Source organism: Dreissena polymorpha, chromosome 10, assembly GCF_020536995.1.
Source record: "Dreissena polymorpha isolate Duluth1 chromosome 10, UMN_Dpol_1.0, whole genome shotgun sequence".
In the NCBI taxonomy this organism is placed as follows: Eukaryota; Metazoa; Mollusca; class Bivalvia; order Myida; family Dreissenidae; genus Dreissena; species Dreissena polymorpha.
The window spans coordinates 36,422,320-36,442,771 of NC_068364.1; the positions used below are offsets into that span (position 1 = coordinate 36,422,320).

The 20,452-nt window shown below is 33.9% G+C and overlaps 1 protein-coding gene across 4 annotated transcripts in view; it reads left to right on the top strand.

The window, feature by feature from the left end:
• The first annotated feature begins 555 nt into the window (after positions 1-555).
• The window catches only part of LOC127847757 (gastrula zinc finger protein XlCGF8.2DB-like), a 111,588-nt gene continuing 91,691 nt past the window's right edge, over positions 556-20,452 (top strand). The window contains exons 1-3 of one of the 4 annotated variants that reach the window (XR_008034154.1): positions 681-892; positions 2,853-2,977; positions 4,675-5,343. Coding sequence is in view for 1 of the 4 variants with exons in the window: in XM_052379887.1 (XP_052235847.1) it covers positions 878-892; positions 2,853-2,977; positions 4,675-4,984 (450 nt within the window). In the remaining 3 variants the exon portion in view is untranslated. Of the gene's footprint in view, positions 893-2,852; positions 2,978-4,674; positions 7,588-20,452 lie in introns of those variants that run through there. The other 3 variants (XM_052379887.1, XR_008034156.1, XR_008034155.1) reach the window with 3 other exon arrangements.

Below are 20,452 nucleotides of genomic sequence, written 5' to 3' on the forward strand. Positions count from 1 at the left end.
ATGCTAGGAAATTTGTCGTCTGCTAAAATGTCGTCTGCTGAATTTCTAAAATTAGCATTTTCTTCGATTTTTTTCAAAGAATACTATCAGAATAGCAAACAGTTTGGATCCTGATGAGACGCCACGTTCTGTGGCGTCTCATCTGGATCCAAACTGTTTGCAAAGGCCTTCAAAATCCGGTTTCAGCGCTGAAAGGGTTATTTGGCGTGCATGTGTATCTCATGGAGCTGTACATTTTGAGTGGTGAAAGGTCAAGGTCATCCTTCAAGGTCAAATATGTGGCTTCAATTCGGCACAGTTGGTGGCATTGTGTTTCTGACAAACACATCTCTTGTTTTAATCCTGTGATACCATCTTTCTAATAACCTGGTGCAGGCTTCTGTGCATAAATAAAGTAAATCCTGATTATTGAATTCCTTTCAAGGAGAACGTCTGATTGTTGTTTATAGACAGATAAATAATTCTATATATAAACTATTGTTTCTCTAGATAAAGAAAATTCACATTTGTGTTTGATCAATATTAGTGAGCCTTGTTCTGGGAAAAGAGGGTTTAATTCACTGCATAAAGTTTCATCCCAGATTAGCATGTGCAGTCTTTAACTGGAACTTTGTCAAGAAGAGTAATTCTTTAAACAAAAAAAAAATACAAGTTTAAATTGTTATCCCTGATTAACCGTTGCAGACTGCACAGCTAATCTGGAACGACACTACTCCCATGCATTAAACCCCCTTTTCACAGAACGTGGTTCATATTATTCTAAAATTCAACTTCCAGGGTATACAAATGCTGTATCTGCCAGGACATGTTTTCTGACCTCTAAAATTTCCGGTGTCATCTGAGAATACACGACAAGATTGCCACCTACACATGTGACATGTGTCCCTTTATGGTAAGGCTATTTAAACACTAAATATGTTCAAAAGGTGTGGATAGACTTTTTAGGCTTTGAATGGATAAAAAATATTAGAGTAATGTTAAATCAATAATGTTAATTTAGTTGTACTTTTTATGCCCCCCTTCGAAGAAGAAAGGGGTATATTGCTTTGCTGGTTGTCTGTCAGTAGACCAGCTCGTTTCTGATCAATAACTCGTCAACGAATTGACCTGTTGGCTTGATACTTCACATGTGTATTGGCCTTGAACAGTAGATGACCCCTATCGAAATTGGCGTCACTGGGTCAAAAGGTCAGGGTCACTATCACATTAAGTGTGGAAACCATTACAGATCAATAACTAATCAACTAACTGACTGATTGGCTTGATACTTCACATGTGCATTGGGCTTGAACAGCAGATGATCTCTATTGAAATTGGGGTCACTAGGTCAACGATCAAGGTCACTGTCTCAATAAGTGTGAAAATCGTTTCAAATCAATAATTCGTAAACCAATTGACTGATTGGCTTGATACTTCACATGTGCATTGGCCTTGGACAGTAGATGACCCCATATCGAAATATGGGTCACTAGGTCAAATGTCAAATTCACCGTTACAATAAGTGTGAAAATCATTTCCAATCAATAACTGATCAACTTATTGACCGATTGGCTTGATACGTGCATTGGCATTGGACAGTATATGACCCCTATTGATATTGGGGTCCCTAGGTCAAAGGTCAAGGTCACTGTCACAAATTCACCGTTACAATAAGTGTGAAAATATTTTCCAAAAAATTATAAATAACTTATTAACAAATAGACTGATTTGCTTGATACTTCACATGTGAAATTTAGGTCACTAGGTCAAAGGTCAAGGTAAGTGTCACAATAAATGTAAAAATCATTTCCAATCAATAACTCGCCCACAAATTGACCGATTTGCTTGATACTTTCCATATGCATTTGACTTGGAAAGTAGATGACCCCTATTAAATTGGGGTCACTAGTTCAAAGCCCTGTTTGTGGGTCATATGTCTCCGACCACAGAATTCCTGTTTAGATTTCAAATTCTCATGAACATGCACATTATTATTATTAAAGTGGGGTGAATTCTCTCTGAAGGCTTGTTCTGACAAAAATTTTTATGTCCCCCACCACTATAGTGGGGGGCATATTGTTGTTGTCCTGTCTGTTGGTTGGTTTGTTTTTTTATGTGTATGTTTGTTTGCTCCAACTGTAACATTTACCATAACTTTTGCATTATTGAAGATAGCAACTTAATATTTGGCATGCATGTGAATCTCATGGAGCTGCACATTTTGAGTGGTGAAAGGTCAAGGTCATCCTTCAAGGTCAAAGGTAAAAAATAAAATAATTAAAAAATCAAAGCGGCGCAGAAGGGAACATAGTGTTTCTGACAAACACATTTTTTTTTTTTTTTTTAAATATTTCATCAATATTATTATATCATAGTTACTAGATAAATATAAGCATAATAAGTGGGTATATGTTGTTGTTTTAGTATGTGGCTATATTAAGGTGAAATGTTATTGATATTCCCTTGTAAACTCACAATCGGAAATATGCATGTGCTTAAGTGTTGTCTCAGATTAGCCTGTGCAGTCTACACTGACTAATCAGGGACAATACTTGCCGCTTTATTGGAATTTTACGTTTAAAGGAAGTCTTTTCTTGGCAAAAACTGAGTTATATCGAAAAGTAAAGTGTTGACTCGGACAAGCCTGCGCACAAAGTCTGCACAGGCTTATCAGGGATGCCACTTTTTGCTGTTATGGAGGTTTTTGTTGTAAGGAAGGCTTTTCTAAATGAAAATCCAATCTAGGCATAAAGTGTTGTCCCTGTGTGATAAGTCTGCGCAGACTGCAGAGGCTAGTCTGGGACAACACAACACACATGGCTCAAGCCCAGTGTTATCAAAAGGGAAGCTAAAATATATCTGCGTTTGTGCAGGTGTTTGGAGAGAGGAAGCAGTATATCAGCCACCTAGAGGACCATGAGCTTGCCAAGGACTCGTACATACCTGGACATACCCTACGTCTCCCATGCTTTGTATGCAAGAAGGATTTCCCTGACAGGTATTGGTAGTAGGAATTCTTTAAACTAAACCCTTTCCCACTAAGGAGCAAAGTGAAAACATCTAAATGCAACCAGCATAAACCAGAACAGCCTGCAAGTAGCCTGTTCAGGTTTTATGCTGTTTGCTGCTGAACAGTATCTTAGGGTTAAACAAAAACTTTAAAATGTGAATCTATTACCAAAGGTTTTTATTGATGCCCCTCTTTGAAGAAGAGGGGGTATATTGTATTGGTGGATGTCGGTTGTTCGGTAGACCAGTTCGTTTCCGATCAATAACTCTTCAACAAATTGGCCAATTGGCTTGATACTTAAAATGTGCATTGGCCTTGGACAGAAGATGACACCTAGTTATAACACTTTAATATTCTCAACCCATTTACTATAACGATGATTTAACAGAATTGCTTAATTCTATGTCAACTAAAAACTTTTTTAAGTGGTTAAGTCACACACTAATATGATAAAAGTATCTCTTATGGTCAGCTTTGTTGCATACAATCCTGTTGTGTGTGTTGTTTTTTTTTTTTTGGGGGGGGGGGGGTGCGACATTTGTCTCCGACTGCGGAACTCTTGTTTAATTATTAATTAACGGGGCTAAATACATGTGCTTTAAGTGTCATCCCAGATTAGCCTGTGCAGTTCGCACAGCTTATCATGGACAACACGTTCCGCTTGTATGTGGGTTTGTTGTTTAAAGGACGTTGGTTTTAGGAGAAATACAGTTAAGGCGGAAAGTGTTGTCCCTGATAAGTCTGTGTGGGCTTCACAGCCTAATATGGGTCAGCACTTTATGCACAAACATTTTGCACCATTTTACCAAAGTGATGCTGTTTTTTTTTAAACTACTGGTTACCATTGCTTCGTTTAGATTGCTAAGCAACGAGGAGGTTCCCGGAATGGTCCTCACTGTGGAAGCTTTCTTAAGATCTCCCTCGTAGGCTTGCCAAGTACTGGTTCTACCCAGAAAACATACTCGAGAACCTCTAAATAACCCGTTGGCTGTCAATTTTAATAATGCTAAAATTAAAAGGTTTAAACTAATGTAAAGTGATGATATTATGTTCCATGAAAGATTGTTAAGTCATTCAAGCATACCATATTTGAATATCTGTTTGAATACACTTGTTTGAATGGACTACAGCATTGTAAGGCAGTTTTTACTGATCTCAAAGTGTCTTTTAGTATTTTGGTTGGCAGATTGTGCATTCCATCAGAACAATACTGCTGAAAAATTTATGTTTGTTTTGTTAACGAGTCGTGCTTTTGGAAAATGGGGCTTAATGCGAAATCAAGGAAAACTCGCGTTGGACAAAAAATAACTTTACGGTAAACAATCTTATGGTTTGGGCTCTATTCTTTATTGCAGGGTTTCACTCCGCTATGTGGGAAAGCTTTCGTTGAGTTGGCAGTGACTTTTTATTAATGATTTGTTGTTATCTCAAATATTAGACTAGTCAAGCTACGAAATCAGTGAAAATTAATGTCTCGCATTAAAGATGATTTTTCAGTCAATTTTATGGTTTTGGCCTATGACAAAGAAGAGCCAGAACCATAAATTGTTGTGTATAACTATTTTATTGTGCACAATTATTGAAGCATTATGGATGCTGCGTCTGACTATGCCTCTGTAATTAATACACATTAATTACAGTGTATACTTGTTTTGTACAATACAATTTACCTTCCTATGCCGCAGGGCTTCGCTGCGCAAACACCAGAACTACTACCACTCAGAGAAGTGCTTCACGTGCGCGCTGTGCGGAAAAGCCTTCGTCGAGTGGGCAAAGTTACAGCGCCATCAAATAACGCATACAGGCAAGAAAGAGTTCCAGTGTACGTATTGTGATAAATCATTCGGGCTGAAGCACAATCTCCTTGCGCATATGTACATTCACACAAAGTACAAGCCTTGGGAATGCAGTATCTGTAGGCGGAAGTTTGGACATAAAGTTTGCCTAAACCGGCATTTGAAAGTGCACGAGGGGTTCTCGGTGGAATATTTGTAAACTGGTTGAGGCAAAAGCGAGTTACATTGATTACTTAATACAGTGAAAATAATTCATAAATGTCATTGGGATATGATCCTTTTAAACGGACCCTGTTTACATAAAGAAAACTGTCAATAGAAGTTAAGTGATTTTGGATTTAAGATTTACGCCTAGACTGGGTTTTTGATAAGAAGGGACTTCCTTTAAACAAATAATACCATTAAAGCCGAGTTTTGTCCCTAGTTAGCCTGTGCAGACTGCAGAGACTACCCTTGGAAAACACTGACGCAAATGCATGAAGCCCCATTTGCCCAGAATTCATGATTACTTAACCCAAAGTCTGATTTTTTCCATTGTAATTTTTCTTGATGAAACAGGTTCTGTTCAGATGGGCATTGTCCAAAAGCCTTTAACTTTATAAACAATTGATATCACAAATTGCAGATTTTGTTTCTTAGTGTTGAATACGACTGAAAGATTGTAATGTTATGAAAAAATTTTCCCATTTGAGATGATATATTATAGAATATACTTTTCTCGATTGATAATTTTTCCCAAATCCTCAAATGCATAAAAATACAGACCTAATCTGTAATTGTCAATCTTGAATGACTTATTTGCCAATTTATAATAATTAACATCATTTAAATATCAAATAGTACAATTTTTCATTCATAACTGCCTTTTTGAAATTTCTCAAATACTAAGATATTGCATGCAATATTCCTCATTGATTGGTAGGGGACTTGTTTCCCATGGAGTAAATTAAATCTAAATTTAAAGTTAGCCAGATATTTGTTGTAGGCTTTAAAGCCCATAAACACTCAAAATCAACGAATATTTCGTACAATTTTTTGAAAAATAAAGTTGACGCATAACAAATCAATGTTTCTTATAGCAATAGCCAGAATTTCAACGCCAGATGTGGTCTTATTTTTGTGTGTCACAATATACCGTATTCCATGTGAATTTCTGACTACGAAATATTTTGCGAAATCTTTGTTGTTTTTAAGTATTAATGTTACTTCAAACCATGCAATTGTTCTTGGGCCTAGCTAAGGATATTTTATCATGACAGTTTCACCTCACTTAAATCTGAATTGATGACGACATGAAAAGAAAGTTTGAAATTGTGTTTATATAATGTAAAAAATCATGTTTATATTATTAACATCAAACAAATTAGGAATTGAAAACAGTTTGGGAAATACATGTATTTGGGAAATGGCTGATTTGAAGCCATTATAATGTTGTTTGTTGTTATGTTAAAAGACTGTTGACAGAACTGCTCAAACAAATGTATGTGTTTTCTGTTCTGTAGTAATTATTATTTATGTTATATTCCTCTCCTGATGTTTCTGAAGTTTGATTTGACGTAACTTTTTCAGAGCTTTATTTCAAATATAATTTAAGATTTTATCATTGGTGTATAGATTTCAAAGTGCAATCTACACGAACTACATGTATAACCCTACACTTGCTTGTTATTGCCCTTTATTGTTTTTGTTTGATGTAACTTTTCAGGGCTATATCTCAGATACTATACACAATTGCAGCATGAAAATTCATGGGTGTATAGATATCAATGAGGAGAAGGGCTATGTACAAGAACTATAGCCATAAACTTTCTTGAAAATTATCAACTTGTGTTGTCTTTGTATAATGTAACTTGAGTTTTTCTGGATATAAAATTATTTTTAAGTTAAGACCAAGATTGAGATTGAGGGTTTGTTTTAACAAATTTCTTTGCAAAATCTAAGTTCTACTAACTATCTTACCTGGTGTTGTGGGTGATTGACATTTAATATCAAGGGTTTAATAGTATTACTTCCAGAAAACCAAACTGTTTGTCCTACCAGCAATAACTTAATGGATCCGAAAATAAGCTGCAGAAATTCAAGTCCCTTTAATCTTGTTTATCTGGAAAACTGGAACCTTTAGACATAAAATTGATGCATTAAAGCTTTTAGAGCAGGTGTTATATGATACCTCCGGACATTCAAGTACTTCTTAAGATTTTACCAAGTGGCTTTTAAATACCGGCCCTCAATTTTGTACTTAAATTCTTGGCTTCAGCGTAAAATAAATTTTAAATCCAGAAATACATAGGTCAATTATGTCCCATATTATATTTCATAACATTAAATATTAAGAAATAAAATAGCAATACACACTTGTTGTTTGTTATAACTTGTTAGACATTTACTAACTAGGGGGAGAAAAGCATGTTTTGTTAGAATGTATTAATTATTTATATATAGAAATATATGAGAAAGAAATTCTTCAAACAGTGTAACAAATGAGTATCTTATACCCTAGCGCTTTCGACTATAGGTCTTCTTAAGGGGTGTATACAGATATGAGTTAACGATTCTCCAGTTCGAATGCACAGTAGAACCATTGTCTTGTTAAAACGTGCAGCCACAGGAAACACTTTTACGCTCATTAAAGCCATGTGCTTAAGACTGGTGCCCGCGGTGTTTATGATATCGATGAAATTGTAAAAATTGAGGTTAACTTTTTGAAATTCAGTTTTGTTTTTATAGTTATGGGTCGTTTTATTTGTTATATTTACTTATTTACGCAAATTAAAATTGTGTTCTAGACTGACGCCCGTGATATTCATTTGTCAATGTAATAATAACATATTAAAATTTGCAGTGAACGTTTTGCATTCAGTATTGTGTCATATGTATTTTTCGTTATGTGATTATTTACTTACACCTATTAAAATTGTGTTATAAAATGGCGCTTAAAATGTTTATTATATCGATTTAACGTTAAAATGATTAAAATGGAAGTTAGAATTTTGCGTTAAGTTGTTTTTAATTTTTTATATGTCGTTTTTATTTATTCCATGGGGCTGAAGAGTATTGAGTCGCCTTATCCAGTTAAAGATTCCATTTATGTGTCATTTTTATTAATTCAATATGGAGCAAGGGTGTTCAGTCGCCGTATCCAATATGTCTACCGCGACTTGCGCTCCTCGTCGGACCATTGCGTATTTGCTTCTATACAATACAAAATGATATTGTCAAACGAGTGGCCAGATTCCATGAAGTGAATATTCAACATGCTAATGCAGTTTGTCATCAATTTTCTTTCAGATTGATCTATTATTTTTTGCTTTATTATTATGACTACGATGTTAGGTATATGAATATGTAGACTTTATATATGCACTATCTTCATTTTCAGATCTGTAGTTTAAGAAGTTACATGTTTAAACATTTTGTAGAAATGGAGCATACACCATTTTTACACTTCACAATTGTACAAAACAGATATTAACATGTTGCATTAAGAAAATTATCTGTTAAACAAATGAGCTGAATATTCAACACGTGCAACATATCTGGTGATGAATAATGTTGGCGGTCTTTCCATTCCATATATGAATACCATGACGTTTACAAATTCAGACAACTTAATTGTTTTTGTAGCACAGTTGCTCAATGATGGCAAACCTTCCGCAATTCCGCTTGGATCATTTGCTGTCTTTCTACTATGTCACTAACGGGTTGACGTTTTACACCGCATATCAAGTCGCGACGTATGAAGAATATGTTTTCAATTCAAACGTTTCTATATGTCGCTTGCTGTCACACGTTCATGTCTATGTCGATTCTAATGTCCCTTAAGTCATGTCGGTACAGGTGTTTAGTGTTCTTAGAGTTTAAGAATATGTGACATTTTTTTCAGGAACTTCAAAAAAGTATTTAAGCAAACAAACATTGAATGTGTCTACCAGGATGTCCTTAGTTAAAGGTTACATTAAAATGAAACTATTGAATACTGAAGTCGGCCTTCTTGTTCTCTCTTCTTGTCATCCATTTGTGTACCGACCAGTAGTCCCATCTAACGAAACGTGCAGCTATTCCAATTATCTTAAAGGGCTGGGGCCTGTACTTGGAGTAGCTCGGTGAAGAAATGGGACTTACACATATTGTGAAACAAACGAAGTAAAATATGCGCAAGCAATATCGCCAAGTCAATAATTTCTGCCTTTCCCCTTATTGTATTAAATCTAGTGCATTCCAGAGTATGTTTATCATTAAAATTTACAATACCACTGAAATCCTGCATTGTATGTTCTTTAGAAATGGTCACTATAGTTATGACAATCTGCGTGCATCTCGACTTGTTGTTGATAAAGAAGTCCGCTAGTATGAGTAAAATGCTAATTCGGCTGAAACGTTATATCCCGTTTTAATGCTTTCATTTTTTGTAATCAATTCTAGGGCAAATCAAATCTAGCTATTCGGAGGTGCCAATAAATGTAACACATACTTATTAACTAAAATTGCTTTTTTGCAATGGGTTTTGCATACTGTTTGGTTCAAATGCGTGTTAATTTTAACATTTCAAAACCTTTAATTTCATACTAGTATGCACAATTTGCCTCATACAAATGAATACGTATTATAATTAATATGACTGTTTATTAATTAACATTATAATATTAGACGATAATGTGTTCAATCTGTTCGCCCCATACGAGTCAAGCCTCGCCAATAAAGCTCGAAACTCGCCTTATAATATGGAAAAAACACGGCCAATACGGAAAATGTTCGGCCAATACGAGATTCAGCAAATCAAAAACGAGAAAAAACTCGGCCTTATATGAGAATCTAAAATTTCGACAATTGTTGACGCTATTTTGAAGTTGTATGCTTAGTTTTGGTGCAAAAGTTTAAACCTTTAACAATATCTTTAAAGTACTCAGCCCCTAATATTTTCAGCTCAAGGTTTCGACAATAAGAATAGTGCAGTGTAACCACAACAGTAAGGTTCAATAAATAAAAACGCTACAATCAACAATTATCAAGCGTCAGAAGCAAAACTAAATCGAAATCATGGAGGATTTATATATTACAAATGCAATTCCTGATGGCAATAAGTACGTTTCCAATCCTTATTGTCTTCCTGAGTTGTATTTAAAACAACGGTAGTGGATCCAGTGTGGCTGGAATGTTATTCAGGTAAATTTTGCATAATTTCCCGACCTGTCAAATTGTGTTCCTGAATCATGTAATGACTAGAAAGAATATTTCGTCTATACTGAAAAATATTATAAAGTTAATAAATAAAATTGTCATTTATTAGTTTAATTCTAATTGGACTTGTTATTGAGCTTCAGACAGCCGTATTGTCCTTCGGCCTGCGGCCTCAGGCCAATACGGCTGTCTACAGCTCAATAACAAAGCCAATAAGAATTCAACTAATTAATAACATTGTAATATATGCCCAATAAATTGATTTACATTTATAAAACCCCAATCCTTTATAAGAAAAATATATTTTGGGATCGCCTTTTTCGCGTATTATCATAAACTACCTATAAAAGTAACAGAAGTGATAATTGTGTGGCTCCATTTCAAAGTCTTTTCAACGTAGAAAACTATTTTAAAATAAAAATAAAAAATAAATAAAATATTTGTTGAACAAATTAATTAAGTTGCCAGCCGATGGCGGACAAAATATATAATCTGATTTCCTTTAAATATCAACATGTATTGCTGCATTGAGTGCATCAGGTAACCAAATAGATTTATAGATTGACAGGACTGTTGATAACGTGATTTGTACTCTTGTTTAACCTCTTATTGATATTTTATGAAAACTGCTTATTACAACTTGATTACAACTTGTTGGAATATTCAAAACTCCTTTATCTGAAACTTCGATTGTGTATGCGGAATGCCAAACATGTAGATGTATCATGCAAGAATGTTTGTCAAATAAACACAAAATTAAATCCCCTTTAAAAGTACTTATTAAAGTGCATATTACAGTTATGTTCATTGCACGCAATTGGCGCATGTAAAGCGATTAAAACTGATCGCATGACTTTAAGCACATGACCTTTGAAAGATGTCACGGCCATGATGTGTATACCATGCACGTTGTCTTAAAGCAATCAGAGCAGCATTGAACAAACGATCTTGTTGTAATTTAATGTTTTACGTTAGCTTGGTAAACCTTGTCATAATATGCACATGAATGAATGCTAATACTTTTCAACTAAATCGTGTGTTAAGGTACTTATAATGACCAAATAGAAAAACATGTCTGCAAACACCCGTTAACACATCAGAAAACATTGATTTAATGTTTGTATAAATTGCTAGTAATTGCTAATTGTAGTTCTTATGTGTTTTTATTTGTTGACTATCGCAAACATAATGGCTTGGGCGCTTAAGAGATTGAGCCCTTAATTTTTAACAACAAGGTTCGCACCTCAAACTTAAATTGTGCATATGAAACCTTATAACTCCTAGGAAAATCCCGATTAGTCCCAACCATTAACCTAATAAAGCTTATTTGTTTTTATTCCATGAATCACGTTTTGCAAGCATGTTCTTCGCTAGTGAAATAATTGTTTTTAGTTGCCATGAAGCTTGTAAAAACAAGACAGCAAGCGCATTTGTTAGTTATCACTTTAATAGTTAACATAATAATTATTCACTACAATAACTTCCTTAAAATTAATGTTCTGTGTTTGTATGATTTACTGTAAACAGCTTCCATTTACATTTCCGTTTATTAATGTCCGCTCTGATAAACTGAATGATAAAAAAACACGATATTAAAATAGCCTGAGAGTGGCAAATTTAATTATTAAAATAAATGTTTTAATCATTACATTAGCTTAAAGAACAATACTTTATTAAAAGTGTTTGTGTCGGTTTAACGGGTGTGTTTATGTTTGCAAATACATTTTGAGTAACACACATATTGCATTAACCTATTTATATTGATCGCATTTTACAAAAGATTTAATAACTACATTGAAAGCTGATAATAAAATCAATTAAAATTTGAGTAAGTGTAAATAAGATGCATTATTTATTTCGATCGATATAAAAATATCCATCTTGTATTGATGAACGGTATATTGATTCAAATAAACGTACCAAGTTTAAAACAGTACGCAGTGTCCAAAGACAAGTTTCAGCTCTTTAGTAGGTTATTGATATGTTTAATGGTGAAGAGGTAATTACATTTGCATCCTAAAAGCATTACGTTATTGTCAGGACACTCTGATTGGATGTGGCATTCATCTTAAGTATAAAGAACACGAACTGCATACTTTAATATCATATGCAAAGTCTGCATTGATGTAGGTCATGGGCATCTGCTCCACAAAGGCTTGATAGACACTTACTAAATATCAGCTAAGCAGATTGGGTTAGTAAAACAAATCTAATCTCGCTTGCGTACGACTGCCGAAAAGCATGTGATTTTAATAGTCAAAATGACGAAACAAACAGATTATTCAAAGTGTTCTGTTTCCAGCAGAAGACAAATTAATTTAATTTGACGAGTCTGTGAGGAAGAGAGTTTTGTAAATCAAACATGAGGATTGAACGATCTTACGATTTCACTGTTCAACTGAAGATTTAGTTAACTTCATCAACTAAAAACACTGTTCTTGAATGAAACTGAAAGCGGTTCATATGAACTTAGACGCATATTATAAATAAGTTTAGCCTCCCCTTCAACTACTAAGACAGTGAATCTTTAGCTATACAGTCCCGCTCCAGGTCAAGGATATCATATGTATATGTAATGCATGTATTCATTATGTTTCGTACAACCTGACATGATTTGTTTCAAAATCAATGTCACTAGATAACAAATAACACGGGAAGAGTTATAAGTTTCGGCCATGCAAATTTAATTCTCAGTTTAGCGCCAACTTGGCTTTATGAACATAATAAGCAAGCAGGAAGTAACAAACAAAAAATTGAACAAAATTTGTGAACATTTTTATTTTCATTAAAGAATGCTGATATTATATATGTGAAGTTAACATTCGAAATTAACATGCGTTAATTTACATTTAATATATATATAAATTTTATATATAGATAGATATTCTGTTTGAACCTTTTTTGACAGTGGTACATTTTAAAATTAGTTATTAATGTTTACATGCAATCATATATGTAGTTTGTATCATATTGCATAGTTACTTTAATAAAGTAGTCTAACTGTAATATGGCACTGTTTAAAAAAAAATCAAACATTAACAATCTTTATCAGTGTTGTTAAGTCATTACTATATTTATATTCATACTACATTCATATTTCATGTAACACAATATAAAAATTTACATCACTCAAAACATTAGATCTCGCATTACTACATGCATATTTTAAAAGGAACTCATAAAGTGTGATACAAAACAATGTTACACATAAGTATTTAATACAACACTAGCAACTAACAATTTACAAATTTATTAATTATTGGTTTATGGACCCAAATCAACATTATAAACTTACGAGCGTTTATAACTTAAAAACAAACGTGTTCGGCTGTCAATTTCGAACTTTATAAGTTCCCACAATTAAGGCTCGGTCAATTTAATGTTTAGGTAAAACCAACTTATCTGTAGAATAAAAGCTGACAGTTGATATCCTTTCAAAATCGCATACACTATCAATCGTTGTCATTGACTAAAACTATCATTGGTACTTTTGCACATACGGTATAAATTGATAATTACAAACCTATTGAGAACTATATGACACATATTAACAAAATATATACATAGGACTTTCTAAGGAAAAGCACACTAAAGCTATAGCTTATACAGTTCCTAACCCAATCGTCCGCACTTTCAAACAATATATTTTGTTATGGGCTTGTATAAAATAGGGAAATACTTTCAAATTGCTTTAAACAACTCTGGTAACATGGGGCTTTAGGATACGCATTCTCTGTTAAATATTAAAATACCAAACATGTAGATGTATTGCTGTTCGTAAGATAAAGTTTCTTCGAGTTCACGTGTACTTCTTCTTCTGTCTAGTATGAGTATAACTATAATTTATTTCGATAAACTAGTACATAAATTAATGGTACGCAGATAAACATGAGCTATAAATAAGTATTGTTGATTGCACGCAGTTGTCGCATGTTATGCGACCTCGAACTGATAGCCGATGGCCTGACTTTAACCACATCACCATTTATGTTACGGCCTAAATGTTTAATCAATGCAAGATGTCTTAAAGCAACCAGAGCAGCATTGTATATATGATTTTATTGGCAAATGATCCAAATTTATGTATAATGCAGACCGATGGTAGATCCGACTACCTTTTCATATTATAAAAGGCAGTAATGGCCTAAAATTGTATCAGGTTTTGATTGTGACCAGCCCTACGCCGCAGTTAGCTCAACATGTTCCTCTTTCTTATTCAACCGCGAAAAAAGAACAATGTTACCATTGCAAAATACTAATTCGAATTATATTGCAATTTCTATGTTTAGTATCCAATCTACGTATACGATGATTTACATTGATATGTAGTAGTTTTGGGTTCATGACAATTTACTTTTGAAACAAGATAATAAAAGTTCCTTATTCGAATTTAATAAGGAATACAGAGCCGGTGTCCTATTCAAATTGTTACATAAACCAAAGTATAAATGTACTGCAATAAATGTTTGTGATACCAAATTTACATTTACAATAATTTTCATTTATTTATTTGATGCCTGTTCCTGGCAAATGACACCCACTCTCTGGCATGTTAAACAATGTTATATTATAAAATTATGTTTACTTGAACATTGTAACAAACACAAACATCTCTGAATATGCAATACAATATATTATTAAGTGTGCGTTGTACCTGTATTTTCAAATATTGCACGTAAATGTGCCACACTGTCCTGCATTTAACACATGTAAAGTATCAGTGGTAAAATCTAAAAATATGCCAGGTTTTTGCTTTAATTATTCTCCAGCATCAGACATTCCTAGTGGTTAGAAGTGTGCAGCTTGTCCGAAAATAGATTCCAATAATTATGTCTATCAACGCGAGTGCTCTATCATTTGAGCTAATCGGGGCCCTTGAATATCTTATCACAAATCTAGCTAAGGCTCGATACTGTTAAAATAAGACTCAACAAATAAATTTGAATATTTGAATTGATCTCAACTAGTTATAATTACCCATAAACGAACATTGTTTGAAGCATATTATATTTCCGTTATGTCATCTCCTCCTTTTTGTACATTTTTTAAGGGGGAATATGTGACTAAATTCAAGATTTTTTAATAGTGTGCTTGTCCTTCTAAACGTCATCATTGTGACTCAGAGTTTAAATTAATTTTAATTTTAATTAATCTCGGTCAGCAATTTCAATATGTTATGCTTTGTCTGATATTCGTGTTGACGAATTATGTAGTCAATACAAAAATTGAGTGCAAACTAGCTTTTAAAATATTTTTAGGGTGTTGTTCAACGTAGTCTTTCATTAATGCGACAATGTTGTTCCTTATGGAAAAAAAGAGATAAGTACATTCGCTTGTTAAAACTCGCACGCAAGTTATTGTCGGGACGTTAATGACACAAATAGTAACTTGTGTTTAAAATGACGGCCAACGGCTGATTTTTCAACTTTTAAATTTTTTGTTCATTTACCATACTTATTCTACATGGTCATTATGCGCAGGATGATCTACTGATATTCATTTAACCTCGGTATACATCATAGGCGTAAAATTAAATTGTATTTAATTGTGTTGCAGAATTCATTTTCTACACTATAAACTGTAAAATTACATAATTGAAATGCCACAAAACGGAAATTAATCTTTAAGATTGAAACTCATAACCAACAATACAACTTGCATTTGATGAATGCACACTTTTTATCGACTCGGTCAAGCAATTTATATTTGACCTTCTTCAACAGGAATTTGCAGAATGTAGACCGAATCAAAATAGTATATTATACAGTTTCAGAAAATAATGTATCAGAAACCAAAACTTTGAAAGTGGTCTGTTTCTCCGTATAAAATACAATAACACTGTAGAGAAAACTACTTCCACAGTTCTCAAGCTTGTAAGTAAAAAAAAAAAATTGTATCTGCCTCTGTTGCAAACATTGACCTAATAAAGCAGGGTCGAATAAACCAGTTGATATCCGGCAACCGTAAGTACGTATTCCTACGCGCCGATTGACATGTTCTAATATTTTACCTTTAACAAAATGTACATGCAAAGTTCCTGAAAAATGTTTGGTAAAATGGTAAAGGTGATAATTGTGTATTAAATTCAAGCAAACATATGGCAATGAAGTAATCAATTTTGCCTTTAAAGTTATTTATTCATAACCTTTAACATACGGCGTTTCTTTATATTAATAGAAAGGTTACACTCCACTTATACATACTTATTTACGGTCGTCTGCAATTGATTTTATTTTTTCTATGAACTATCATTTAATTGAACAAACTAACACTATATTTTAATGAAAAGCGTTATCCTTATTTGCAGGCGCAACTGTTAATAATCATACTTTCTCAGTTTTTATGAAATAATTCATCGTTAAGTATGACATTTTACTGTTAATCCGTTTTCACAGAGACTCGTTTCTGTCAACGACCTTGAACATGAACAAAAATTGAGTTTTTATTCTGAGGTTGCATTTTTATATATCACCATGAAGTGTAAATGTGCTATACTATTTGAATCTACAGTGAGACACACCTTTTTGCAGTTATATGCCTTCGAACATAATTGGCAAATCTGTACGAAGGTATTATTCACGGGTAAAATCATTTTGTTGCTTTTTATGAAATGAAATGACTCGATGTCATTTAGACTAAAGAAAATGTTCAAACATGTACACTCCACTTCAATAAATGTGTAAATTGTGTCAGCTGGAAAACGCGCTGACCTCATTGCACTGCGTGAGCAGGCCACTTAATCGTGTCTTGGGCAAAGGTCTATTAAAATTGTATTTATTTTCATGTAAGCATATGCGTTGATGTTGATATAAAACATTAATATCATTAAAATTGTATGCGCTTCCTACATAAACAACTATTTGCAGAATCCGCAAACGACGTGCATAAATTATTCTGTTTTCTGCATCCTAGTCTGTTAAATAACGAAAATGCCATCTAAAACAGATCTTAAATACCAAAAGTTCGCCAACGTGCTTAAATCAGTATCACGCAAAACATATTGTGTAGGGTATTGGATCGTTTAATGACGGGTCTCCTCTTGCGGAAGTGATTCAATCTTTCTACCGCGGAGGGGTAAGGAAACATGTCAAACACCATGTACAGAATAAGTCTATTTATTTATTATTGCAATATGAATATATTTTATCTCTATGTTATTGAACTTCAGCTGGTGACTTGCTTAAAATAGCCATATTATCAGCAAATAATAATACAATCAACACAATATAATCTATATTCAAACCAGCTGCATAGATTTGCCAAGTTTGTGCGGCGTCATGATTTTGTTTTTATGTATCATAACGTGACGTGAACGACGATACATCGATCACCACTGAATGTAATCGTTTAAAAGTAAAAGAGTTTTATTGGATTAAAAAATAATTGATACTTAACGGAATGTTGTCGCACAATTATAATCATTCAAGGACAAAACATGCACGTCTAGAAGTCGCAATTCTATAGCTGCCTAATGAATTACCGCAAATCGCATTTAACTCGAGATAATTAATGAATTGTTTTTATTCGAACATGATTTTCTATTGTTATTGATCGGTACATTAACAATAATATAAAACCGAGTGATGAGAAAGTAACAAAGACGGTAGCCGTGATGTAAAACAATAATAAAAAATAAAATAATAGTTGAGTCCGGTTGCTAAAAGCTCGAAATAACATCACACTAGAGGAGTGTATGTGTGTTGATGAATGCGTGCGTCCGAGCTGGTCAAGTCTGTAACTTTGTCATTCACCAATTCAATTAAAAAAAAATCATCGTGCGACGACATGTCGATGGCAACACATGTCTTCATACCAAAAAGGTCAATGTAAACGTTACGGGTCAAATCTCGAATTTGGTCATTAAACAGCTTGTTCGGTGTGTAAACGTGTCCATCATGATGAGACGGCATGCCGCGTCTCACAGACCTCTCGTGTGACCTTAAAAATCAAGGTCACGCGAGGATCGCACTCACATGTTGCCATAAAACAACGGACTTCAAGTCCAACATTGATTGTGCAATTTACAAATGAATTGCAACAAATTACCAACATGAAGAGATTGCATGTCACGCGTAGCATTCGTCACCCGTTCACAATGGTCAATGTCGCACTTAGAGATCAGAAGTCATAATATGCCATTAAACAGCAGTGTGTCACACCGGTCTTACTGACTTCAATAACGTAGTGACGTCACCATCTATGTATAGAATGATTAAACAGCTTTTGCGGACTGTATCGTTGTTTATCCAACAACAAGCACAATAAGTTTTGAATTAATTTAGTATTTAAGTTTGGCAAAATATCTGTCAAGGCTGAGTTTAAACAACAAATGCATAGTTATCTTTTGTAAGATATAAAACATTAACAAAAATTATACAATACGATTATGATAGCTTATATCCCCCGACCCCGGATGGATGTGTTTTAATAGGATCATGCCAAAAAGATTCTCGAAAGAAACTCGCTGAGTGAGAGAATCTTCCGCCAAAAAGCGGCTATTATAACACGATAGCCTAGACAGATATACAAACATGATTGCATTAGAATGGAAATATACAAGTGATTCCAAATAAAAATGAATATATGGCGTTTGACAAAGTTTCAAGTAAATGATAATAACCCATGCTGGACAGGTGGGTATCGTCAGATTAAAAACAATATTGGGTCTTCAATGATGGTGGTGTATCTAACGTAACACCCTCCATTCTTAATAAAAAATGTTGAGAGACCAAAAATCGAGTAAAGAGCGTTTAGATTCATCCAGGTGATTTAAACGCTTACCAACTCTATAATCCCATGTGATTTTAACCCCTCAATTTTGGAGACCAAGATCTGTGCCCCCCCCCCCCTGCCCTTTCTTCTGCCCTCGTGAATGCACACCTGACGAAGGATGAACCGACAATCCAAATTTCCCTACAAGAACTCCGATACATGAAAATGATGTCATGATGTGATTTATCCCATAAAATACATGTATGAAAAATTCATTCATTTATATACGAAGCTTCCAAACAAGCGTTAAAGGTATAGTCATGTAGTATTTTGGTTTTAATATAACCATACATTACTTATGGTCTAATATAGCCATATATCTTCTTTAGGTTCTGAAATAATCATATCATAAATCTGCTCTTAGTTGGAACGCTTTATATAATATGTTGACATTCTCATTCTTAACACCATTATTCTGCACTTCCTTATATAGTGCAAGCCAAACAAAATATTTATAGGGTTCTTCCGGGATTTAGACCCAGTTCTGGTAAAGACCGGTCACCGGTTTCCCTGCCAAAAACCATAAACATGGATTTATTTAAAATCAAAGGTGATCACCTTGATCAAAAGTGGTCGCCAAAGGTGATCACCAAACAATGAACAATCTTTATCATTTTGAAAAACTAGACATGCTTTGAGCTCGAGCGCTTTATACAATAAATTCAACATTACCCTTATGGACATTATTCCTTATTGTTCTCATTTTATTGTGCAAATGAAACATATCTTTATTTGGTTCTACCGGGATTAAGTCCCAGTTCCGGTAGGACCCGGCACCGGTTTCTCTACCAAGAACCATAAATATGGATTTATTTAAAGCCAAAGGTGATCGCCGTGCTTTTAAACATAAGCCATTTGGCAGATCGGTATCTTTATAATTTTGAAAAACTAAACATGCTCTGAGCTCGAGCGCTTTATACAATAAATTCAACATTATCCTTATCGACATTATTCCTTATTATTCTCATTATATTGTGTAAATGAAACATTACCTTTATAAGGTTCTTCGGGGATTAAGTCCCAGTTCCGGTAGGACCCGGCACGGGTTTCTCTACCAAGAGCCATAAGTATGGATTTATTTAAAGCCAAATGTGATCGCCGTGCGTTTAACCATAAGCCATTCGGCAGATCGGTATCTTTATAATTTTGAAAAACTAGACATGCTCTGAGCTCGAGCGCTTTATACAATTAATTCAACATTATCCTTATCGCCATTATTCCTTTTTATTCTCATTATATTGTGTAAATAAAATATTATCTTTATAAGGTTCTTCCGGGATTAAGTCCCAGTTCCGGTAGAGACCCTTCATCGGTTTTTCTAACCATAGTAAATATGAATTTATTACAAGCCAACAATGATCGTCGTACTTAACCAGATCGTTATCTTTATATTTTTGAAAAGCCCAATGTGCTTTTAGTTGGAATACAACATCAGATTTTGTATCAGCATTTATGGTACAGAAAAGATAAAAAGAAATTAAAAAAAAATACAATTGGACTAGATCTGCATTAATTTTCTTTACATGAGAAATGGCCTATAGAAATAACAATTGTTAGAAAACAAGATATGTGTAAGCCTTTACTTTTTAGCTTGTTTAAACTTGACTGACGATTTAAAAAAACATTCCAAACAAAAAGCATGATCTGCAAGTGCCGCTTCCAGATCATAACATTATCGCAATAAAATTATAAGAAAACGGCCCGAAATTAAGTAGAT